Below are 26,556 nucleotides of genomic sequence, written 5' to 3' on the forward strand. Positions count from 1 at the left end.
TAAAAAGCTGTGTATTGAGGCTCTTTCGGCTCTGGGTAATTTTGAGACTGTCCCATCACTTAGCTCTGGATAGATTAATAGTGAAGCTGGTTTTGTCATCTTTAAAGTGATCCACCAATATATGATTAATCATAATATATGAAACTAGAGTTGATCATTATTTCTCACAAGCAGATACTAATTTGAAAAAATTCTGATACTGGATTTTTTTCTATTTTGAAGTAACTTTTTGTTTTGCAATTTACTTCATTATTCCATTATAAGGTATAATGGAAAACATTTTCTTGAAACAAAATTGAGTGTGACTTTTGTGTTTTTCAGGCAATTTCAACATTCTTTGGGTTTGTTGCAGTTTGGAACATTGGTGTATTTTCAATTCACATTTTAAAATATAATTGAAATTCCAGTTTCCTCTCTGCACAGTTGAGAATATTTTTGTCCAGAAAAATAACTTGAATTCATTAACTATTAATCAATACAACTATTAATAACTACAATTAATACAAGAGGCACTTAAGTATGAATAGCCACATTCTACAGATGGAAGAGGAAGGAAAAAACATTAATGTCTTTGTTCAAGTCCATAGAATTAAATATGAGAATGTATGAAGCTTCTGATCTCAAGTGCTGTGCTCAGAGACAGTACAGTATCTCACATTCAGACATGAACAGAATTCAACAAATGAAGGAATGAATAGCTGTAGAGAAATTTCCATTGTTACCCAAATGAAAGAAAAGTTATAAATGTTTCTCCTGGCTTTTCTATATGGGAAGCTAATTATACAGTTAGATACAAATTACTTTCTTAACCTGCCATAGAACTTCAAGAAAAGAAAATATTCCACTGATTGATGAATCAACTTAATGCTAGGCTTAAACTTCCTACTGTTAAGACAATATATCATGCTGTAGTATAGTTTGAGTCACAAAAGAAAATATTGGTCTAAAATTTACACAGCCCTTAAAACATGTGGTATTAATCTCTTTTGAATTTGAATGATCACAATAACAGTTGTCAGTAATCCTTTACAGTAATTAGTATTATTCCTCACTTAAGGAAATACCACCTACTTTGGGGAATAATGTTATCTTTTTTGTGTTCAGACATCAATCAGTAGTTTTAATAAAAAACAGGCTTAAAGAAAATTCCACGATTTTTGCCAAGGACAATGCAATATAAGACTTTGAATTCCAAAGGCAAGTTGAAGCATATTTTTGCAGTGTCAGCTTGAGCAATTTTATACTGTGGTTTTCAGCCATAATACCATAAGATATAATTTATATTGGAAAAAATTTGACTTATTACATGCGACATTGTTGTTGTGAAATCTCATGGTAGGAGTGGAATCTAGTCATGTCACCACCATAGAAATCTCCAAAATAGGGAGTTTGTAGTAGTAATTGCAATCTGTATTTGAATGGAACACTGTGATCAATTGTTGGCTGATGCCAAATTGAGAACCATATATCACTCTTATTAGCTGAGGTAGAAGAGAAATAAATGCATAGTAAAAGATCATCAGGAAAGACATATTCAATATAAATGATCTAGTGTTCGCTTAAGTGGATAAGTGAGAGAGAAGCTAGCATGTAGGCAAAGAAGATATACAGCTTTGGAAGGACAAAATTTATGATGATAAAAGTCCCAGAAAAAACATAATACAGAAGTAGTAGAAGTAAATTAAGCTATTTAGTACTAAGTGAGCATGGTGTAGCTGGAAAGTAAACAGGGAGTTAAGAGAGGAAAAAATGAATGTGTTGCTGGTCAGATTGTTGGCAACCCTCTGAGGCAGTACTTTTGCAATAGATTAATTTAAACCTTATTAGTGGAATAATCTCTCATGCTAATACAAATTAGCTATCTAGGAATTACTGAAGTAGCTAAACTGGAAAGCACGCAACTTCCCTAGACTTGTTTTACCATTTGCTTGCAATAAGGGGCAAGGGAATAAATTATCATATTTATAGTTTTATGGAAGAAACAGGGGCCTATAAAGAAAGATTTTGGGTTAGATGAATTTTGCAAAAAGTCTTTTAAACTGTAAACAGCTGTATAATATGAAATCTGTTTGAAACAATGCGTCGTTCACCGCTCTTATTTGGATCTGTCCGATTAGGCAATACTGTGTTTTGCATGTGAGTCTATTGATAAATCTGGTAATGAATGAATATTTTTCTGTGACTAATTAAAATAGTCATAACCTACTTTCTTTTCAAAGCAGCTAAGTACCACAGATTATGATCCAGGCATAGAGGAAATGTCAACAAATTGGACATAATTAAAGTAGATGAGAAGGGATTAGTGAGACCCCTGGACTGGGTGACTCCTTACTGGTGCTCCTGGGGAAAAAACAAGCAATTGGGTTACTGTAGCCAGGTGGGGCAGTGGGAGTGCTAGAGCATGGGCCTTGGGTTGGGGGGTGTGCTGGTGGTGGTGGAGGTTTACTTGGTTGGGTGTCCCCTTGTGAGAGACCCCTGGGAAATAGGGCAAAGCCCAAGGGAGGTGTGCTCTGGGCTGTAACCTGCCAGAGGCCCTTGGAGCAAGGCCGGGGGTTTGTTGTTGGGGCTCCTCGGTGGTGTTGGGACCTTCAGAAGGAGCTTGGGGGCCTTGACCTGTGGAAGAAGGGGAGTGCAGAAGAAAGGAAAGGTGGTCATGGAGGAGAAGGGCTGCTTGACTGACTTTTGTAGGTGCCTCTGTACTGCAGCACGGCCCCAAGGGGCTGTGCCAGGCAGGACTTACTCCTTAACAGGCAGGTAGGTGGAAGGAGTGTTTGGGTAAAGCAGATTCTGGGGTAAAGTGGACTGCCAGGGTATAAACCAGGTAGGCAAAGAAGCACTTGCTGTTCACAGGCTCTTGAGGATTTGATTCAGGGTGTCTCTCTTCTTTGCCTACCTTTTTTTTCCCCTCCTATTTTGTTTTCAATCAAATACGAGTTTCTCTAACTTCCCTCCTTAAAAACCCAGCCTCCATGGTACTAAGAAGTGCCTCTCTTATGCTACCCTCTGAAGGGGCAGGCTGCCTTTTCCCCCTAAATCCTCTGTTTTCCAAATTGTGTTGGTGGTGTATATAGGCACTGCAGAGTTCTTATGCCTTTAACCCATTGAGGGTTAAATTCTCTCCTCTGCTGTAAGCCTGCTTAAGGTGTTTAGTTCATTTAAATTCTGCTCGCTTCCCTGGTCTTCCCCAGGTTCGTACACCTTGGTGGCTCGGAGACATCTATGCTGTCTGCTGATGGATAGCCCCTCCCAAAAGGGAATACCAGAGCAGGATGCATTCCTGTGTCCCTGTGTTCTGTTGTGACTTTTAAGATGCCAGTTAACTCCTCTTCTGCACTACTAATGTTCAGATTAGTCTTTTTGCTAAGTCACAGATAAGCAGGGATGTTACTGGGTTTCAGGGCTACTTCTTCATAGCTTTGAAAAGCCTGACATAATTTATCATACTGTTAAAGAGAGAATAGTAGTCTACATAAGCTATTCAATCTGTATGAGGCTATAAGAATTAAAACACTGAATTACATTTTCACTGATAATATATGGTGATAGCCTTTGTCCAAGAAGAAGACCAAATTGAATACATTAGATTCTGAATTATTTCAAAAAGCTGCTGTTAGTGATACTTACACTGCATATAAAGGGAAGCATGTTTCAGAGATGGGGATCAGTACTCTGTTCTTTTTCCCCCATTCAGCATACTTGTATTGATCTGAGGCAGAAAGTCAGATGAGACAGCAAAGGGTATTTATTTGAGTAACTAAATGGTTCCTTTATAGTCTATTTCATATTAGGGATTGGATTAGAATTGGAAAGATGGAGTGGTATTAGATGCCACTAATGCTAAATCTTATTTGGGTGTTTTGCCTCTTCAAGATAAGTAAAAAGCTTCTGGAACTGATCACTTTGAATCACAAGCATTGGGAAGCAGATTGCTGTCTGTTAGGGGTAATTTTTTTATTTGATACTGTGGAAAGTGGGATTTTTTTTAGATTACTTATCTTTATCCTTGTTCTTCCTCTCAAAATGAAAAAAAGAGTTTGTTTCCTGGATTTGTTGGTTTTCTGAGTGTGCATGCATGTGTGTAAAGCAAGCATGGATATAGTTTTATAAATGAAAAAATCAGCCTTTCTATCTCTTCTCGCACCCTGTGCTCTTATAGATGAATTATTGCTGTTTCTCCCTCGATTCTAACAAAGCTCACAGATGTCTGACTAAAATAAGCTTTTTGAGTCTAGAGATCTGCTTTCTTCAGTGCTGAAAACCACAACAGTAACCAGAGGGTTTAAATATTGATTTTGACCTGTGCGCATAATGTTATCTCATCTCTTGGTTGCTAAATATGGCAATCTGTAGGAAAGGTCATGTTCTCAGACCTAATTAAGAAAATCAGAAGAAGCAAATAACAGAAATGAGAAGTCCTAATAATGACCTGACAGGGCGGCCATGTTACTGCAGATAGGCAGAGCAGCACAGCTGAGTTCAGAATCAAATGTCAAGAAAGAAGGCACCGCTTTCCATGGTTGTTGCCTCACTTATGGTAGTGGTAAATTTGGTTCATTGCCTCCTTTTTTTGGATAAATAATTTATTTTTTTGTTCTGTTTCATTCTCATTCTTTTAATGGTTAGCTTTTAGTCTCCTGCATCTCCCTTTAATTGAGATGAAGCCTGAACTTCAGCAGTTCCATATGAGAGGAAAGTACTGGAAAACTTAGAACAGATTTGTGCCAATACTGAATATTTATCTTTTTTAAAATAGATAGTAAGTAGGAAGTAAATTATACTTCCTTTGAGCCTAGAAAATATCTTAATGCTTGGGTTAAGTGCATTTTCTTTCTATACACGTGGAAAGTAAATAATGGCCTAAAAAGTGAATACTGTCATGCAGATTGAATCTATTACTTAAGTGTAGTGCTACTACAGCTGTAGGAGGTGGGATGAAAGTTGCATTTTAGTTCTTTTCTAAAGTTGTTCATCCTACATCTTGTTTGGAAGGGGAAATGGATTATTTCTCACTTTTTTTAGTAGTTAAATTTTATTGCTGTTCTTCAAAAAAATTGTATTTTGTTTTTTCTAGTTAGAATTTTATTATTCGATGAATTGAGTTGAATTTAATTTTGCATGGGAAATGAACAGCAGCAACTGTTTTTTATTTGTACAGCATCTAGCACTGTTGTGTCCACTGTTACTGTTGTTGAGGACCATCGTGACACAAGTAGCTAATAATTACTCTGCTTACAGCCCTTATGTTTTCAAAACACTTCACAAAGTACTTCATCACAGTGTCTCTTCTGTATCTCTTTTTATGGATATGGAAGTAATGGCACAAATCTTACATTGTCTGATGCAAAGCTAGAGCCAAAACATGGATATCCTGGATCTTAAGTTTGGGAAGAAGACTGCTTACATGGCTGGGATACCAGTGTGAGACAAGGGGTGCACTGACGGTAGATCATACCTTGCAGAAAACAAGGAGATACAGAAGAAAATCTGTGTAAATGTGCACAGTATCTAGTGAGTAGGTCTAATTAATGACAAATTATACATGGGAATTTACTTTTGGCAGTATTTCATGAACAAACTTACAAAGTGTTCTCTTTGAATGTAAAATGTGGGTCCTGCTTTCCTCTAGGACTGAGTCTAGTCTGTTTTTCTGTTGTGTTTGAGGTGCAGTTTCACACTGCAGAGACTGCATAGGAGGAGAGGAAGGGGGAGTGGTTGTATTTATTATTTTAAGGGCATGTGGCATTCAGATTTGCTCAATCAGTGAATACAGAGTTATCTCTTCTGGCTCTCGGTGCTTTGAGCTTGCCCTTTGGTTTGGAGGGGACTCGCTACAGATTCTTCCATTTTTATGCAGCAGCCATCACTGGCAATGAAAGTAAACCTGCCAACCTATTAAATATTTGTCAACAACTGTATGCAGGTATCAGCAGTAGAATCTTTTAGTGTCATTCAGTTACTTCAAATAATTTGAAATATAAGTTTGTGTGAAATTCAGCATTTTCTGCTGTACTTGACAAAGTGCCGTGTATTTAAGTAAGTGCTGCACCCAAGTTCTCTCTGTAACAAAATACAGTAAAAATGTACTATTTGTCTACCCTGGCCATATAACAGATTTCTTAGCTTCTGTATACCCCGAGGGGAAGGCTTCTGTTGGACAGAGTACTAATAGTTGGACCTGTGTCTGAGTAAATCAGGTGTAGGTAGAACTTTGTGGGATTTTACTTAGTCTTGTCCTTACCCTGACTGCCACACAGACGTTCCTTATGGTGATACTTCAGAGCAGAGCATCTGGGGGTGCCTGCTTGGGACCTGTAGTGCAATTTCTAGCTGTTTATGAACTGAGGTTCATCTGTTTCTTTGGGCAGAAGGAGTTCTGAGCATCTCTTAATCTGACTCTCAAAGGTTATAGGAGTAGCAGAGCTAAGAGAGTGGGACATGCATCAAGAGGAGTAAATTGAGTTCAGGCTCTTTTGCGTGACATCGTGGAGCCATCTGTATGATAAAAGCATAAAATAATCTGCGCCGATAAGAGCATTAAAATGGGCAGTTATCTAAAAGTACAGTTCTATTTTGGAAAGTGGTAATCTAAAAATGTCAATTTTGAATCCAGCAGATCTATTCCTGTGAGTATTAAAATATTACTTGCTAAATTTAGTGACAAAAAGTACTGTTTAAAGTATTGGAAAATTATATGATTTTTTTCTACTGTATCATCTATGAAACAGTCTATTACGTTTCCATTGTTTATACCCATTTGAAATTCTGTCACTTAGAAATTTTTAAGAGAGTTCTATGAATAATTATTTCCCTGGCCATTCCTTTGTCTTGATATTGATCCATTTAAAATAGACAAATCTTTTCCTCTGAGGAAATCAAATAGAAAATACTGTTAATATAATAATAATATAATAATTAATATAATAATAACATAAATACTGAAATAAAAGAATTATTTTTTTTAAGCTTTTTCTGAACTTTTAGAATCTTATTGGCAATGCAGTCAGGTGAAATATTGTGACTAATTTGAATATTAAGTGCATCCTTTCAATGCAACCAAATCAAGTATATATTTATTGTAAATAAGCAAGTTCTTTTTGTACAAAACCCCTAATTCTCTCTACCTCTGGTCAGAATTTGGTAGAATTACTTTCTCCAAAATGATGCAGTTCTATCACATTTTAAATATTTTTACAAAATTTCATTCTGTGAATTTCACAAGGGAAATTAGGATAAGAGTACTCTGAAAGCAAAGTAATTTGCTGTAAATGTTTTAAATCTAATTTCAAATATTTAATTTGTATTCCAATTTTTCATATCCAATTTCTTAAACTCTCCTTCTGTGATTTTTTTTTTCCTAAGTATTTCTAATACTTGACTTTTTTTTTTTCAATTAAGAATTAACGAAATTCCTAACTTTTAAGTCCTTCCTGAATCATTATTATTTTTGTCTTTGGTAGGACTCTTACTGACAAACAGCTTTTTTTTTTTTTTTTTTTTTTTTTTTTAAATCCCAGTGATGAGTTTTAATTTTAAGAACAAGTTTTGCACCACTATTTTTAAGCAAAAATAAAACTGGTTTTTAGAATGTTTGGATGGAAAAATTTCTTGTCCTTGCCTGAGACTTGTAAGCACTTTGTGTTTAAAGAGCTTGGCTTTTAGACTGAAGCTAAAAGCAGGCTATTACTGGAGACCTCTCAAAATGTAAAACATTATTGTTTTGCTGTTAAAGTTTGTAAAGAGGAAAGGGAGAAATGGGCATTGGTCCTGAGAAAAAAGGCCAGAAAGCTGTTGTAATGTCAGAAGGCGGATATTTAAAAGGTAGAGACTATATGTGCTTGTCACTCAGGGACTTGCATATCCAGTTCTAAAATACAGTTATCGTGTTATACTTTTTTGTGTTTTTCCCTTTGCTTTTCCTCTCCATACTGAGTGTTCAGAAGTACCTACTTCTTCCCTCCCCTAGAAATTAAGGCCTTATGCCTTCTGTGTCATATTCCCCCAACTGGCATCAAGGCTTTGCTCCACTGTTTACAAAATGAAGCAGGGTATGGAATGAATGGGAAATGGAACTTAACTTTTACTTTGTGAAGGAAGACTTGAAAAGTTTGGCATAGATAATCAAGAAAAGAATAGATCAATTGGTCTCTTCTAGGTCCCTGCAAATATCTCTGATTTAAAGGAAGGCTGCTTTTTTTTCTTTTTGTTCTTCCTTTTTACTGCCCTCCCCCTGGTTGTATTAGATCTTGTCCAAATACTTCATAGAAATTGGTAGTGTGTTTCCACGTAACAAATTACATCTGTCTCTGAAAATGAGTCAATGTAATCATGACAAATTCATGAAATAAAGGCGAAATACATTGCTGCAGTCCTGGGCAACATGAGTCAATATGCTTTATGCAATTATTTAATAAAACATCTCTTCTAGTGCATTGAACCAGCCTAAGATACTGAAGCAGTTGTATTTATGCAGGAATAAACAAACTTCCAGTAAAAGCTGGTGACCAGAAGTATGCAATTATCCATTTCCAGAAATACTCATTAAACCAGTCTGCTTAAATTTTAATCAGACTTCTATGTATGAAACAATATTGATAAGAGGGAGTAGGAAAAAAAAAGAAAAAGTATTTTTATGAAAGGCTATTCAGATCTTCTCGTGCCCCAAATGCCTTTGGATTTTTTTTATTTAACAACTTCTGCATGGAATTGCAAATCTATCGAAAAGTTAACAATACAAAATCCTGCATGCTAGCTTAATTCTGTTTTATGGGAGCTGTATTAGTATCAGCACAGAAATACTACGTGGATAACAAAGCTGTCATAAAAAGAATGTGATGTGGGGATTAGACAGTGAGATATTTCAAATAGTTAAGCTTTGTGTAGTCCATGTGAGAAGTGTCAGAGGACGGATTATCAGTGTTTGAATTCTTATATGAAAGTAAAGTCATAGAAATGTGCTGTTACACTGAAAAATTGCAAATCGCCAGGTACTTCCAGTATTTTTTGGCCTTCCTCATTTATCTTCCTGCTATGTCTGAGCTCAATACTGCAAACCATGTTACATCTGAGACATGAGAGGACGTGTGTTGCCCGGGATCATAAGGAAGTCAGGAATAGCCATAAGAGGTTCATGACTCCAGATGCTGCAGTGAATTCAATAGGTGTCTGGTTATGTTCCTCTCAACGTTAGATTTGTATAGGTTAATGGTCAGTGACTCCCACGTTTATTTTCAGTCAGCCTAAAGTAGCATCAGGATGCTCAGGGATGGTCTACTTGCACACCTGGATGTGCAATAACTAGCCTGTCATTTGAAGCCTTTACAAATGTATTTGTAGACCTATTCAAATAATCTGAAAGGAGAGTTCAGAGAGCAACCCACAAAATGTTAGTGGATGAAGACAAGAGTGCATATATCCATCCCTGAAAAGGGTCACTAACCTTTTCATGTTTCACAACCTCTCTTTTCAGGTGTTATCTGATGACCATTTATTTGTTATGGATCACCTTGTGTCTTTGGAAACCACAGTTATGAATATTGTTGCTTTAATATTAAATTCTAATGGTCGCTGTGCTTTATCTTTCTAGGGCATCAGTAGCCTCTTCAGTTCACTTAAAGTGGTCAGGCTACTTCGGCTGGGTCGCGTAGCTCGAAAGTTGGACCACTACATTGAATACGGAGCAGCAGTCTTGGTTCTGCTGGTGTGTGTGTTTGGTCTTGCAGCACACTGGTTGGCCTGCATTTGGTACAGCATAGGAGACTATGAAGTTATCGATGAGGATACAAACACGATCCGAACTGAGAGCTGGCTCTATCAGCTGGGGATGTCAATAGGAACACCTTACCGCTTTAACACATCAGGCTTTGGAAAATGGGAAGGCGGACCAAGCAAAGATTCGGTCTACATCTCCTCGTTGTATTTTACAATGACCAGCCTCACCAGTGTTGGATTTGGGAACATCGCTCCGACTACAGATGGGGAGAAGATCTTTGCTGTTGCTATGATGATGATTGGCTGTAAGTATTAGAGATTCTGTCTCTCATACACACAATGCCAAGTAGCTGCGTGTCATGAATACTGATATCATAAGAACATCTGGAATTGTGTCAAATGTTATTACGCAGCTTAAAATATTTTTGTGGCAGTATAGGTATTACTTTCTTACTGGTTAGTTTGAAAATCACAAATGGGAGTATTGTGACTAGCAAAAATTCAGTCATTTTGGAAGCAATATTCTGTCAATATCCTTTAATTATTATCTTGTAAGTAAACCTTAAAATGTGTAAAGCCTGAAATATTAAAAATTAATGCACCACAGTGGGCGCAGACAACCTTTGTGCCTCTATTTGGTATGCAGCAAAATCTTTTGTATGTCTGAGAGCTGTATATATTGGACGAGTGGGTGGGTGAGTGGGAGGAGGTCCAGGAGCATCTCATAAGGGAGAGAGAACAGTAGCTCTCTAGAGACCATACACTCCGCTGTGAACTGAACATACAGTCAGATCCTAAAGCAACTGGGATGATGCTGGCCTTGGGCACCTCTGGCTCACATTTCCTTGTCACGTCACAAGGGATTTATATTGCCAAGCTGTCCAGCTTTTGGCCATGTTGTCACTTCAATGCAGGATCTGCACTCGAAGTGCCTTGGTTGCTACTTGGAGTTAAGAACCATACAGTGGCCACCATTAAACTAGGTCATGTTTTTTTAGATAAGGGTGGAATTTGTATCAAAATAAGGAAAAAAAAAAATTCTACTTTGTACACGGAAGAGCATATCATTGTATGGAGAAAGAGAGAAGCTTCTGTATGGTAATATTACATCTAGAGGAAAAAAAAGTCAATCCCTGCTAAGCAGAAAATTAAAACCAAATATATAATGAAACTCAATTAGCAGCACAGTGCCTGTTATGGTAGAAATGTGAAGCTTAGATTCTGATGTGTCATTTTGCAGCAATACTGAAATCATGTACTGAGATTACTTGTGGAGTGTTAAGCAGGCTGAAGGTTAGTGAGAAGTATAAAGGCAAGCATTCTTGATTGTGTAGGGATTGGGATATTTTAGCTATAAAAATTGTTAATTTTGTTCTTCTAGCTTTTTCCACTACTAAGAGTCCCATCATCCTAATAAAACACCCGTGTAGCAGATGGGAAATTTATATAAAATTTGGAGAAAATTATGTGGCTTCCTCATGAGAAGGTACATTAGACAATGTAGCAGTGTAGTACAAAACAGGCTTCCAAACATATTTCCTGATTAAGGTACCTGTTTAAAGGGAAATATCCTGACCTTTGGCTTATTGTTCATTGAGTTATGCTTATGATACTAGCTAGACAAGAATAGCTAGTATTATTCAGTATTGTTATTTAGTACTATGAATACTGAATGAACATAACCTTCATAAAATCAAGAATGTACATGGAAATATTTTGGAGTTGTACCTGCTCCAAACTATTCATATGAAAATGTGGTGGAAAGAAACTGAATTTGTGCAAGATAAATGCTGATAGATATCTGCTCTGAATTCTAAAATGAACTTTAATTTCAGCAAGTTGTAAAAATAGCATTCTGGCAATTTTAAATCTCATGAATGCAATCACATTTCAGGGAAATGCTTTTGTTTGGATTTGGTTTTACGGAACCTTACATTTCTAACCCTATAATTGTCTGTGTATCTGAGCACCTTTATCCTGTGAACAACTGCTTGGAAACCGTTAGAACTATTCACAATATGTGTTTGCATGAATGGCAACTAAGTAATCCAATCTTTGAGTTTACCCCTCTGGATTTTGTAGGGTCTTGATTGCTTTTAATACACTGAAGTTTTGAGCTGTGGTCATTTCTTAGGATGGGAGGAACAAAATTGGTTTGTTTTGTTTGCAGCTATTTAGAGCTTAATTGTTGGTAGACATTCTTCCACTATAAAATTTTATGTTAAAATAACACTATTTTGCCTGTAGAATTAAGCTCTCAAACATTGATCTGAGCTTGAACTAGGGCTATTTAATAAGAATTTCATCTGATCTGTTGGGAACCTGAAAGGTACGTAGCAAATATATCAGGGATAGATGTAGGGGAGAGAAAAGAAGTTTCCTGGCTAAAGGAATGTCACTCAGAAAAATTAATATTTGTCCCTGACCAAGTAACATGTTTGTTAGGAGCTGAGCTCCTCACTTACAACACAGTTGGTGGTTACATGTTCCTGTTATGGTCCTCATTTTGCAGATGTCAGATCACATAGATTTGCACATGGGATGGGTAGGGGCTGTGGATGTCCAAAGCATCAGAAATAAATGATTTCAAATCAATTCTGCTAATGTGTTACTTTCCACTAATAAAAGGAAAAAGTGTATGATTTCTCGTTTATACTTTGCTATTAACACTGCATTTATTTCAGCACCTATCTACTGATGCATTCTCAAAAGCTACTGCTGTATTTTAGTAGCACAGGGAATGCCATTTTCTTTCCATGAAGGGTGCAGAGAGAGTTAATTGTTTGACTGTCTAAAACTCCAACTGAAGATCAGTGGGATTTGCTGAGTCCAACCTCAAATGTATCTCTCCACTAAATTCTTCTCTGCTAGAGGATAAGTCTCTAAAAACTGTGTGAATTTATCTTGTTTTTAAAGTGGCTAAGTATAGTCTGGGCAAAAATACATACCTGTATATTTAAATAGTCTAGTGAAACAAGTAAAGTAATTTTACAACCTTTCTGTACGAAATAGGAACAACGCTGTCACTTTTTGTTTGAGGATGTTACCGTTTTTGTTTAGTTGAGTAAGACAGTATGTTAACAAGATTGGTTTTGAGATGCCAAAACTGCCACTATAGTGTCATCAAAAAAAAAGGAGTATTTGGGGACAAATGTATAACAGCCAGCATTAATATTTCAAAGTGATTCCAGCAAAATTTTACTTTAAATAGGCTGGAAATTTTTAATAGGAGGGTAATTCTTTTTCCCCTTGGGCGAATTAACCTCCTGTGAATAAATAGTAAAACTTCCATTAGCCTGATGGGGACAGATTTAGATGAGCAGAAAGAAAATTAGAATGTTTCCTTCTCCTTGTGTGTTTTATCCTCTGCTCTTTTTGAATAGCAGTAAGCGCTGTGTCAAAGAACTAGTGGCTTGTAAAGCAACACTGTGGCCAGCTAAGCTTACAGTCAGTTTTACTAGCAAGATCACCTTTGAAATTTTGATCTTCTCTGTATTTGTGAAAGAAACTGAATTTTCTTGAAATGGAGATGGTGGTCAACATGTCTGAAAATGTCTGCTGCCCCCACCTTCCTTGCATGGGCTGTATGTGTAGCTACCCTACAGAAAGTTAGGGTGCAGGTACCACTTCGGTGCACGTTAAGCCCTTGCCTCCCACTGGTGGCTGACCGAGAAACTACAACAGTGTGGTGCTTGCTTGTTCCTGCATCCAGTTTAGAGTTACAGCACTGCCTTTGCACTCTTCCTCTGATTTTTGGTGTCAGTGGTCTTGACTTCAGTTTGCTCCATGAGCTACGCCACCATGGTTTGGTAGGGGCACTCAAGAACTGCTTCCCTGGAGCGCAGATGTTGGCATCAAGTGGAGGGAAAGGAAGAATTTACTTTTAGAAGTGCGAACTCATCCTACTCAGTGAACTTAAGAATAAATAATTTATATATATACATGCATACATACATATGTACATAGCATATGTGTATATATACACAGAGAGAAGGCACATGTATTATGATGTTTAAAAGAAGAAAAAGACAGCATATTTTTTTTCCTCCATGTTTGATATTCTAGACTTATTTTTGACAGAATGGATTTGATTGTGCAAAGTTCTTGTATCTCTGGGGAAGGCTGGACATGGTGTGTGCTACCCTGAGGAGCATTGCCAGGTGGCGCAGTTCTGCAAGGCTTTCTGGTTCTTATTTCTAGCAAACTTAGGTTTTAGTTTTGGTTTTGTTTACTTGATTTACTGGCCGAGTATCTGGAATAGTTTTGGGGGAGGAAAGTTGTGAATACCAGCAACACTTTTTTCTTTGATCTTGGAGTGTTGAGCCTCTCTGTTTCAGGAGAGGAGTTACTGTGTAAACGAGTGATTTTAAGGCACGTATTGCTGTCTTCTGCACTGGCAAACTGACTGAAAGGCTTGTGGTACTGTCAGCGCAAGACTATGGTGACATCCAAACAGGACATTTGTGTCAGAAGGGCTTGGAATATTACAGGTATTTGAAAGCATAAGCAGTTTTTAACTAGTGTCCTTCCATATGTGTAGTATGCTTATGCATAGAGATGGAATTAATACTCTGTATTATGTTCCATCTTCCATAAGACAAAATTTGGTTTTCTCTGCTGCTCAGCCACTGATACATCCCCTTCTTCTCACTGCTTACTCCCTCTGTAAAGCCGATCCTGTGACAGAAAGACATGTGTTACACTAACGTTTTGTAAATCCATTGACCACTAGTAATAGTACTTTGTTATAATGTCAGATAGCTGTTTAAAAAAGTAGGTAAGACCACTTCCATTTTCTTTTTTATTCAGTCTTTCATTATGGTAAATAATAAATCCAGGTAACTTTTAATTAAAAATTTAGAGATATGTTAGTGAAGCTACCTGGACCGGTGGGAATTTTGGCTGACTTGAGTGCAAATGTTGGCCTAGTAAGAAGTTTAAGGTGTGTGAGCTTGTAGAGGGAAGGGTGGGTATATCATGTTAGCAGTGTGTAGACACTGGGAAGGGCTGATGGAAGTGAATAAGCTGCGTGTGGGTATTGAGCCTGTGGGGCTGGCTGGATTGGTTGGTTTTACACTTGGGGCAAAGTATAAGAAAGCATGGCTTGGTCTCAGTGGCTCTGGTCTCTGCTTTGGGGCCCTCTTCTGCAGGGAGGCATTCTTGTGCTTTCAAATGCAATGGCTGCACATGCTGTCCTACTGATTTCATTGTGGCTGCAGTTTTCAGGGAGAAAGTGTTTTTACTGTTGGTTATTTTGACAAGAGTAGGTGGAACCCCTAATGAGATTTATGAGGGACTGCAGCATACTCATCGTGTAGCCCTAGGGATGTATGGTCTATTGGTCGGCTCCACCGAAGGGGGATGTGGGTAGGTAAAAAGCACTGTTCATTCTTGACCTCAAATAATGCACGTCTGTTTGGGAAGAACAAATTATTTTAAAATAGACATGAAGTATCCAGTGGCTGCTCTTAAGGATTTCTGTTCTGTGGAGGCTTGATGCATCTGATAAGATACACAATTCATATTACCATGTAGCTATTTTTCCTGAACATATGGTAAATTATAGTTTTGTAAAGCAAACTGTCTTCACATCTGTCAGTGAACTGACCTGCATGGTTTTGCCTCACTTTATTTACTGAGTGTTTGTGTATATATAGAGAGAAGTATGAGTGTTACTACTGGAAGTAAAAGCAATTAACTCCTCAGCTTCATTTTAAATGAATCAAAGCATATTTGCTTATCCCTTTTCACAGATGGCCACTAAACTGCTAATTAATAGGGAATATGTCTACAGACAAATCTTTCAGAGAGGCTGATGTTACATAAAACCAAGTTTAAAACCACTGTCTGGGTCTGTGGAAGGACATATATTTTCCATTTTTAATACTTGGGGGAAAGAAAGCTATTTCAATTTTTAGTTTGTTCCCTGTGGAGACATATGCCTCAAAATAACAGTTCTCGTATATTTTGTTCAGTGAAGCTGTCAGGTTGTGTTGCGCATTGTTTATTTTTCCTAAGCAATAGCAGAAACCCGAGGACTTCCATTTGCTCTTTTCATATCTGGGCACTGTGTCAGCAGTCCCCTTGCTGTGCAGGTGGAGTAGGGATGAACAGTTCTGAAAATGCTTTGCATTTTCCACTTTTAACATACCATAATACTGATGGATGCTTGCCTATCTGGATTTTGAGCAACTGAGCAAAACCTATCATTTTGGGAGCTTTTCATTAGTGTTCTCAGTTGCACTGAAAGATCCCAAGCTTTTGGTGCCTGTTCACACTAAATTGTCCTTGTTAAGTAGGAACTTCCTGGAACTACAGGGCTTGACTCATCCAAAGTATGAAGTTCACGGGGGAAAAGGCATATGTTTGAATGCTAAACTAAATCATAAATCCCCCTGTGAACACTATGATTAGACCAGATAGTGAGAGGGATCATGGAAAAAGAACAAAAGTAGGAGTTAAAAGGTCAGACTCGAGGACACGCATGCCCACATACATAAATTTTCAGCCTCCGAGTTCATTAATCAAAACAGACCAGAGACCGAAAACTCATCTTCATTGATCTTGTGCAACACAAGCATCATGCAGTCTGCAGCACTTCAGCTGTTGTCTCTGATTAAGGTAGACGCAGATCCCGGGAGCGTGGAGTAGCTGTCTCAGCTTCGTCTGTGAATAGCTTCTTTCTCATTAGACATTAAACCAGGAATGAGGATAACATTAAGTAAATTTGAAAACATAATTAGGTAGTTTTATTTACAGCGCTCTTGCTGAAAGGAACAGAAATCTGCCCTAGTAACGTGAACATCCCTCTGAACTATAAGAAAATCTTGGTGGCTGGTATCATGACACATGGGTCAGTGTTGCTCCTTCACAGCCTCACAGAGGATTAATGTGCTTTGGTGACCCACAGCAGGGTAGAAGTGTTCAGAGGCTCTCGTGAACAAGGATAGCCAGGAACTGGTGAAAATTAGACTGTTAGCATCAAAATACCTGAACAAGATACAGATGTGTTGCAGCATCGTGTTTGATGATGTTCCTGAGGCATGATTTTCCCCTCATAATGCATTTCATCATTTGTTAGAGCAAATGGATGTGGCCCTGCTGTGTGTGTACTTGCCAAACACGTACCTAACTGTAAGAGAAGCATGTGTACTCCTAGTACCCCATTTAGGGGATGGGGGGCAGGGGCATGTTGACATAGGTTTTGCTGGAAGCTGGTGGCCTGAAACTGAGAGCCAGCCACGTGCCAAGCGCTGGCTTGGTTTGCTGAGGATATCATTCAGGGGCTGAGTACAAAGGCCTATGAGACTTCAAACTCAAAGCAACTTTTTCGGTATTCATGGTTATTGCAAGTGTGATGTTTCAATCTGGGGACATGCTAGGAAAGGAAAAAGAAACCTTGCTTTGCAGAAGTGGTCTCTTGGATACCTGCTCTTTGTCACTAACCCTGGCAAGATGACAAAAATCTCTTGGATACCACAGACTTCTCGTTAGCCGCTGAGGTTGCGGTTGGCATGCTTTCCATATGGCTGATAGGTTTGCATTGCTTTTTATTCACATCTATCTTAGCCACCAGCAGCACTACTCAAGCTAGTAATTCCTAATTTAAAGACCTGGATTTATATTATTTTTTTTAATTTTTATTTCTTTTTAGTAAGTAGGGACAGTCTTTGCAGATGTATTCCCTCACCCCTCTCTGCTATGCTTTATTACTTCTTGTTTGAAGCTAGTCATGATATTTGGGGCGCTGGTGTGTTATTGCTATAATTGTTAAGCAACTGTTTGGGATTTCAGAATGTTATTTTGCTTGGATGCTTTCTCCATTAGAATGAACCACCAGAAGTGTCATGGATGTGTTTCTCAGCTACACCAAGTTTCAGCAAAGAGGTAGGGCCAGCAGAAAATCTGGATAGAGTTTCTCTGAAGGTTAGAAGGAGGGTTTGGCTGTTAGGGTAGGATTTGGTATGGTTATCTCTAAATGTGAAAATACCTCAGTTCTTCTTGTTAAGAGTAAAGAATGGGTAAAAAAAAAAAACCAGTAAAAACGAAACCAAACCCTCCAAAAACAACAACAACCAAAAAACACCTACCAAAACCCCAAAGTCATTGTGATAAAAAAGACGGATAGGCAACATTGTTTTAGGCTTTTAGGCCACATAAACAATCCTTCAGACAGTTGAGTCCTAAGGGATGCAGTTTTTGGTGAAGAGCATCGGTATCTCTCATCAGTAAGCATGGGACTGCACCAGGTCACGATGGCATTTTCAGACCCACTGATGAGCTGGAGCGTCTGAACTGTACAGAGTTACATCACTGATATTCAGTACAGACGGGGCATGCTGGAGAGATGCGGTCAGTGCTGACAGACTTCGCAACATGGCAAGCTCCAATCCTTGAACTGTAGCTCTTAAAAGTTGCCTCCTCTTTGGATAAGGACATCCAAGGCCTGCAGATTTTTTAAGAATTGCTTCTACTGAAACATAAAACTCTGGTGTCAAAGCCAGCAAAAAGGCAGACTTTAGGTGACACATATGTAAATAGCAAACTCCTACAAAAATCATCATCTCCAGGCTAAGATGGACTGGAAGGTTTTTTCAGGTTCACAACACTAGTGCTAATGCTGTAATAAATCTGAGCTAACGACCACAGCTATATGAGGAGTGGCCCATTCATATGGGGTTAGTCATCTCCTCACCACAACATACTTCAAAGCAATATTTATGGAAGAAAGAAAATGGTTTTTGTGAGTATATTAATATGGTAGTACTTTGTTTCCTGTCCTGGTTTGGGGAAACATAAACTAACTCAGTGTGAGATGTTATTTCTTACTATGCAAAAGTGAGTAAGCAATATTCTTTTTCTTGTTATTTAAAGTGTGTATGACCAGATTAAAGCTAGATTAAATTATTGCTATTAAATTTCCCACAAAATGTAATTTGCAAATGGCAAGGGTAAATTGCTCATGTACTTTTGGTTGTGAGGGAAAAAAGAAGATAAAAATTCCAGAGCAATATCACATGTATATGCTTGATGAATTGTCTCATGATGTGTCATCTTGCCTTAATGACTTCAAAAATTTCAGGCTGTACTTCAGCCTAATGAATCTAGGGAATGGTCCTACCTCAGAATATACTAGAACTTAATTGCTAGAATAGTCCCAGGAAATTTTACTCCAAATCACTGTCAATATCATGCAATTCCAATCAGGATAATTTTTGAAGTGAGATTTCTGTGAAAATTTTTAATTCTCAAGATTCTTACAATCTGTTGTCTCCTGCAGAGCTTAATCTTGCTCTCCAAGACACTGGACAACTTTTGAAAGAACTATAAATGCAAAAGGAGAGAAAATAGTTCTGTTTGACAGGAGAGAAGATGAAAGCTATAAAGTGTTAATGGTTTGTTTTTTTCAGCATATGAGGGAGAACTCACACTACAGTAATGTTATAGGTAATTGCCTTTTTTCTCTTTGTTGCACAGCATTTCTAAATTTTTACCTTGAATTATTTAATAGTAATGAGGAGGATAAGGAAAATAAATGGGTATTCCAGCTGTGGATGTCTCTCTTTCACCTGATGTCTTTCATATCACATGCTGCTTAGTGCAGAATTTTGCTTTCTTTAGGCCATTTCTAACATTTCTTCCTATAAGTAGATTTGACACACTGAAACGTCCTGGCTTTTTCAAACTTTCACCAGCATCTACAACCAACTTGTTTTGAATCCTGAAGGAACATCATTAAATCAAGTTAATGTTTGAGAGGGAAGTGCCTGATGCATCCAGAACATGAACTGAGAGGGCAGAGGAGCATCAGAGGAAGAAAGAATATTTCAGGCAGGTGAACCAGGGGATAATATACAAGTGTTTTGTTCCCTAGGAAAAAAGCTTCAAGAATCTGCAAGAAACATTGTGTTTTGATATGCAGGACAGCAAACCTGGAGATTCAGTTTATAATTTTATTCTTAAATTACTGAGGCACACAAGTGTAATCTAGAACAGCATGGTTCATCTTGTTGGAATTTTATTCTCGATTCCCACCTGTGAAATTGGCTAAATACCTATAGCACACAAAAAGCTCCCGAGAGGCCTTTCCTTAAGCCCAACTCTATTGCTGAAGGAGAGAAATCCTTGACAAGGATTTGATTTTACATGAGAAAAATCTGTATTTCAAAGCCATTTCTGTCTAAGAAAAATCCAGTTAGATAGGCATAGGAAAAAATAGCAAAATAGCACATCCACTCATATGACACATCGTGCCACTTGTCATCTAGTATGTGGAATATGACAGAAGTTCTGAAGCATCTTCTAAGCACCTTTTACTTCTGCATCAGCTTCAAAAATGATATATTTATTTTAATAGCTAATTGCTACTGGACTCAGACCTGCTGTAGGTTACAAAATGTTGGAGTAGAAACAGCTTGCCTAGCTGTAGTATATAAATGGTTTATGGATCATGATATGTCCCTAACCACTCAGATGAGCTATCTCATGACATCTTGAGAATGAATAAGGATTAGCTGTGCTTGCCAGATCAGTGAGTTTTAATGCCTTTGGCTGCTTTTATATTTTAGAGAAAGATTTGTCAGTTTATAAAATGATAAGTAATGTTCTAGAGGATGTGGATGCTGCTGTGGGTCATATGCAATTTATTTCTTGGAGATGAGAGCCCTGAAATATTCTAGATCAGGACTTGAGTTGCTATATGAAGACATATCCTTTCATAAGCACCAGCCTGACGGAAGAAAATCTGATCTCCTGAGAAAATATGGAATATATGTGAAAATGTCAGTATCTTTTATCCACAGTACAGCAACTCTTGCTGCAACTGGTGTGAAAAATGTGGAAGGAGACAAGTAACTTATTAATAGGTCCTCTTGCCTGGAAGAAAAGTAGAAAATTTATCCCAACTGAAGGGTTTCAACAGCCAGTAGGGTCTAAAATCCTATGTGCCTTATGGTAAAGAATGAAATAGTTCAGGTATTAAGGCCTGACTGTTCTTACTCACCTCAACATGAATGAGGAATGCTTTTTTACTTCTGCTTTGAAATCAAACCAGTAACTTCCAGGTGGTGTGGAAGTAAATGCTTCTGGTCAGATCATAGGCAAACCTTGCTCTCCCCTGTCACCATCTCAAAAGCAAAAATGGGTTGCTTGGTAAGTGCAGGTGAAAGGAATGATTCAGGGTCACAGTTTGGTAATTCTTCAATGTTAATGGAAAGATCCTGAGGGATTTTCACTACAAAATAAGAGGGAGCTGGAGATTGGTAACATCTTCCAAGTGTTCAGAGGCCAAACTGAAGGAGAGAAAATTGGACTTAAGACAGAATTAATTTCTGTCTTTGAAATTGAACTTGAATGAGGTTTTTTGTGAGTTATTTTCTGGATCATCCTTGTCCATGGAGACCTTAAACAGTCTCAGAGCTTCTAGGCAGCTTGTTAAGTGAATTCTGAAAACCGTAAGCTTGCTTATTACAGTTGTATCACTTATTGACCGTTCGTACTTTTAGTACAACTTTTGTAAAATATGAAGTAGCACACTCGTTCCAGTTTTGAACCAACCCTATCTTAGTTTTCCTTTTTCAAAATCTTTCACCCCTGTCATACTCAGAGGGCAAATGAGTGGAATTCTACCTCCTAATGGTCAGGTCTACTGTGGCACTTTGCGAGTGTGGTTCTGGACAGCACATGTCCTTTTGCATCAAACACACAGGTTCTGCAATGATTTTGTGTAGTTGGAAACAACCCAGTATCCACTGAGAATAGTTCATAGAAGTGCACCTTAAATCTGATGTGGCCATTCTCCTATTTCCAGTTTTCTTTCCTATAATGGACCACCAGTTCCTTCCTCCTACTTTTCTCTCACTTCCCTGCATAAACCTTCATTTCTGGGCCTGTCACTGCTCTGAGCTTCGCCATCCCACACTAGCAGCTTCATCCTGGTTTGGGTTTTTTTTTGCACAGAGAGAATTTCATAAGAAACAAGGAACTGGAAAAGATACTCAACTTGCCTTGTTCTGCCCCTAAGCAGTAATTCCTTGAACTTCTTATTCCTTAAACATTTGTTTGACTTTAAGCTTCTCATTCAGTTCGGTGCATTTAAATGCAGAGGGAGGGGAAGGAAGGTGATTTCCTGTATTGCAAAGATCCAAATAGGCTTTGATTTCTTGATTCACTTTTGTTTTGAATATTTTTGATTCTGCTTATTTTTTCTTCATAAAAGCCTGTCTTCACATGACTGGGAAAGTTATAAAATCAATTTTATCAGGAACTAAGTATGCCAAAACTAAAATTTCTAGGAACTGGCTTTCTTGCACTCCTTGCAAATAAGTTGACTGCAGGTTAATAATGAGGTGACAGCTACAGAATGTGGGAGGGGAAAATGAGCATTTTTCTGGAAGGGAGCCTTGTTCTACACAAAGTTAGCAACCTCCTGTGAAAATCATAGAGGAATTACCAAATAGGCAAATTACTTTGAGCAAACCACTGTGTCATGTAGGTGCCACACTGACTGTGGGCAGCTAAAAGGAGGAGAAGACCTAGCTATGTGCCACCTTTGGCCTATTATGCCGTTCTGATCTGCTCATGCGGAGAAAATAATGTCTAATACTGCTTTGAACCTTCATGTATATAGCAAACTTAGTGACAGGAAGCTGTGTGAGAACTTGAGCTTGAAGTTCTGCTAAAATGCAAATAGGTGTTATTACAGATACCCACTACAATGGCACCTGTGTTGGTGTACCCACTAATCATGACCCATAAGTTCTCGACTGGCTCCTGACCCATCCCCAGGCAGAGTTCCATGCATCCAGCTGCTCTCTCAAATAAAGGGCAAGTCCCCTTCCTCGCTGTCCTTGCCTGCCCTTCCTGAAGATCCTGTGTCCATTCATTGCAGGGCTTCAGTTGTGTGAACCATCTGACCATGTCTCCGTGATCGCAATGAGGTCATCTCCCTGTAACTGTACATAGTCTTCCTAGCTCCTCCTGTTTGTTCCCCATGCTGCCTGCATTCTTGTAGGTGTTTCCGAGAGATACCAGAGCATACTATGTCCCCAGTACAAGCTGGGAATGGCACTGGAATATGCTGTCTGACCATGAGGGCAGTCTTTTGGAAAAACAGGAAAAGGGGAGAGGCAGGTGGGTCAGAATTTTCTTTTTTTCTTGCTGGTATAAGAGAAGACAGCACAGTCCTTGTGAAAACTACAACAGACAAATCAATCAAAGCTTCTCCACTTGTGTTTAGAACCATGGGAACAGCAGTACCTGCGAGGCAGAGATCTGTGTGACACTGCCAAGGATCTTCTGGGGTATGGCTTGGAGCTGCCAAGTGGGTGGATGCTCCTGTTTTCCAGAGATGGCATCAGAAGGTTGTCCGTTCAGGGCAGTACAGCTGACCATCTGGTTTTTGGGACTCCTGCTGGTCTGTTAGTAAATGCACTGATAGGTGTGAGATGGAAGCATGTAGCTACTGAGTTTCCCTTGCTTCTTTTGCTTTCATGCTGGGGTGTGTGTGGGTGGACAAAAGGGGGAACAGGCTTTGAGAGAGAGAAATAGAACCCGAAGTTGAAACTGAGGTTTCTTCTCTTTCCTTTTCAAACTTAAACTTCTTTTTTGACTGCTGTCCAAAATACACAGAATCTTACATGGTGCATGTTTAAGATGGTTGTTTCCTTGTACTAGTTACAGACCTGTAGTCCAACAGATGAGCAATATTTCTCTTCTTCGGTCTTTGCGGCTGAAAGAGCATGGTTTGAAGCATGATGCTTTGAAGCAGACAAAGACTTGAAAAAGGAATTTGAAATACTTACGTGAGGAGAGGTGCATGCTGGTAAGTATGGCCAGTTGACTGTACTGATTTTATCAGGTTTGATTATTGTACTGTACAAAGTGTATGAGATTCTGATCATGTAAAAGAAATCTCCCTTCATGAGGGTGTAGTTCAGATCCAGAATGGAGTTCTCTTTTATTCATACACAGACTTCAATAATACACAAGACTGGAGGGGACACTACTGTTTTATGGGACCATTGTGTTGTATCATTGGGCAGCCAGACAGAAGAAAATGTTCTGAGTCATTACCACTTTGGGCTGAAATGGAAAATATGATGCAGCAGACAACTGTAGCAGAAAGGTATGAATGGTTCAGTGCATGGAGTACTGGGATGATTGCAAGGGTCCACAGTGCCATGAAATGGGCAGTTCAGTAGTTCAGTGGCCAGTGAAACACTGGGTCAGAAAAGCAGGGAAGAGATGAGACCCTGAGGGCAACCACACTTCTCAAGCTGTTCGCCTTCAGTTGGGAAGCACAGCAGTCTGCGATGAAGCTTGTCTTCTGATGCATTGGGGGGAGTAACTGTGGTAGAACTGGTGAGGAACAAAACTAACTTTCTAGCCTAGCACTCTCTGCACAAACATGGGTAAATCAGTGTTTATGACATAAATACTGTCCTCACAGTAGTAGCTATGCATTTTCCTTCCTACAGCTGTTCTGTAAGCCACATCATGGCTGTGTTCTCTTCAGCAGAGATTTAATATGAGATAGTGTCAGAAGTGGAGAGCAGTGGGGAGGGAATCTGGGAAAGCATTTGGCAGCTGCACATGAATGGGAAATGCTGTTTTCTGTAAGCTTTTGATGTTGGGTATTGGCAGATATCCCATACAATATGCAAACATAGTGTACTGGCCCTGTAGGGCTTGGGAGGTGTTGGAGCCAGGGTCTGTAGGCCCAGGCTTTAAAGTAGCACTGGAGGTGGCTGAAGAGTTTCATTAATTTGGGGTAAATGGGCAGTGAAAGAAGCTGCTTCCTAGAAGGCAGCGATATGGGTAGAGGAAAAAGAACTTAAATCTGAGACTGCTATATTTGTGCATGTATGTATGCTGCTAGCATTGCTTTCCTCCTCCATTGCTGTCTCTAACCCTATACTGCCAGAGAGTACTGCTTTATACTTTTAAGAGGAAAGTATCTGGTTCTGTACCACTTTCTATGCAGTGATGCACAAAATGGTTGATACTCAGTAATGTTTGCCTGAGGCCGCACAGCCAAATTCCCCACCAGTTGCTAACAGAAAAGCTTTGTCTTTCAACAGCTACACAGTAGTACTTCTGTTTTAACAGCTTTGGAGGATCTTGCCATCAGTTGCCGGTTGCCTGGTGGACCAAGTGCATTCTTGTAAAGCATTCCAAAATGACCTGCTGTTTGAAATGCCCATTAATTGCAGGTCATTTTAAATGCTGCAGGATTGCTTGCTTCTCACAGTTCAACAGGCTGTAGATTCATCAAAAGTGAAAGAAGAGCACTTGCTGTAATTATAGCTGAGAAACAGCAAGTTTCCTCCAGAGCCTGGGCTGAGCCTGTGTCCAGGGTGGGTAGGGAAAGCAAGCTGCTCTTCTGTGCCCCAGTTCTGAATGATCAGGTCCTCTAGGAGAGAGAGGGCAGCATATAAATGCGCCAGCTGATGGAAATAATCAACACACAATCCACAAAAATTGTTTACCCCAAGGATCAGATTTTACTTTCGCACAGATTTCTCCTCTGCTGACTCCAGCGGTGCTGTTACTGAAGTGTTCCAGGAGGTGTTTCAAAGGCTCGGACCCTGCAGGAGCTGCCAGTGTTTTGAGAGCTTTTGCAGTAAATAGGAAGGCAAAACATCTTTCATTGAAGGGTTGGATTTCTTCTCAGTTTGACTCAGAATCTCTGCATGTAAATGGATTTACTCTTCCTCATGAAATGTTATTGGGGCAGATTTTCAAATATGTCAGTTTTGAATGTTCAAACAAAAAATTGCCTGTTGACAGAATTAAAGACTATTTCATGTGCTGTCATAACATTTTTCTGTTAACCCTTGGCACGTTATTTTGACCAATATTTTCATGGGTACTTGATAATTTGTGCTTTAACTTCTGATTTTCCCCACTTGGTACATGGCAAACCAGACTTTATGTTGCTAAGCCTCTGATGCAAAATAGAGCTATGAGTACTTAGCACCTATAAAAACCAATGAACCTGGCCTTAAGAATTATAACTATCTATACTGGTGACCCAGTGGAAAGCTCTGACCTTGGACAACAGGAGGCAAGACAGGCGTAAGAGTATATGATTTTTCAAGTTAACGATGTAGATACCTAGATGTCAATGGCACCTGAGCAGGATGTTCAATAGAGAAAATCTAGATGGGACTGTAAAAGTTAAAATGTGAATGAAAAACTTTAATAGAGAAGCCTAGTAGCATAGGCTAATTCTGCCACCTTAAACCCCCTAGTTATTTGTGGAAACAACTGCACTTTCAATGCTGATACTGATTTTTCTGGTCCTGTCAGCAAGGAGCTGCAACTTGCAGATATGCAGTCTTTCTAGTGAGAGAGATGACTGCACCTTCCCAGTATCAGCTGATAAGCTTAGTGCTGATACCGGTGCACAACAAAACCATGCTGTGCTTCTGTATTCCTTGCGTGATCTCTCTGCTTTTCTGTGTTGTATCATTGTGTAGTGAGTACACTGGGTATGCTGTAATTCAGATTGTGGACTTCAAAAATTACAATCAGACAAGTAAACAGAGCATAACAACTATGATCATCAATTCAAAACAGCTTGATTGGACCAGTGTCTTCCCATTAGAAAGGGAAGAAATCTCAACCCCAAAACAAAGAGCTTTTTTACTGATGGCTTTGTGCCTTCCACAGGCTGATGATGTATTTTATGTTATTGCTTGCGTTCTGAGTCCTTCCTACGATTTCTGATTTTACTGCTATTATCTGTCTGCTGCCATCATGGTAGTGTTAGAAACAAAATGTAGCAACATCTATAATTAGGGTTGTCTACACATTTTCCTTCTATTTTCCATTTGACTCATGTTC

The 26,556-nt window shown here is 38.8% G+C and overlaps 1 protein-coding gene across 1 annotated transcript in view; it reads left to right on the forward strand.

The window, feature by feature from the left end:
• The window catches only part of KCNH1 (potassium voltage-gated channel, subfamily H (eag-related), member 1), a 179,910-nt gene that overhangs the window by 43,341 nt on the left and 110,013 nt on the right, over positions 1–26,556 (forward strand). The window contains exon 7 of the mRNA XM_010576438.1: positions 9,584–10,013. Coding sequence (XP_010574740.1) covers positions 9,584–10,013 — 430 coding nt within the window. The remainder of the gene's footprint in view (positions 1–9,583; positions 10,014–26,556) is intronic.

The sequence above is a fragment of the Haliaeetus leucocephalus genome, unplaced genomic scaffold (assembly GCF_000737465.1).
Source record: "Haliaeetus leucocephalus isolate CR32 unplaced genomic scaffold, Haliaeetus_leucocephalus-4.0 Scaffold526, whole genome shotgun sequence".
NCBI lineage: Eukaryota > Metazoa > Chordata > Aves > Accipitriformes > Accipitridae > Haliaeetus > Haliaeetus leucocephalus.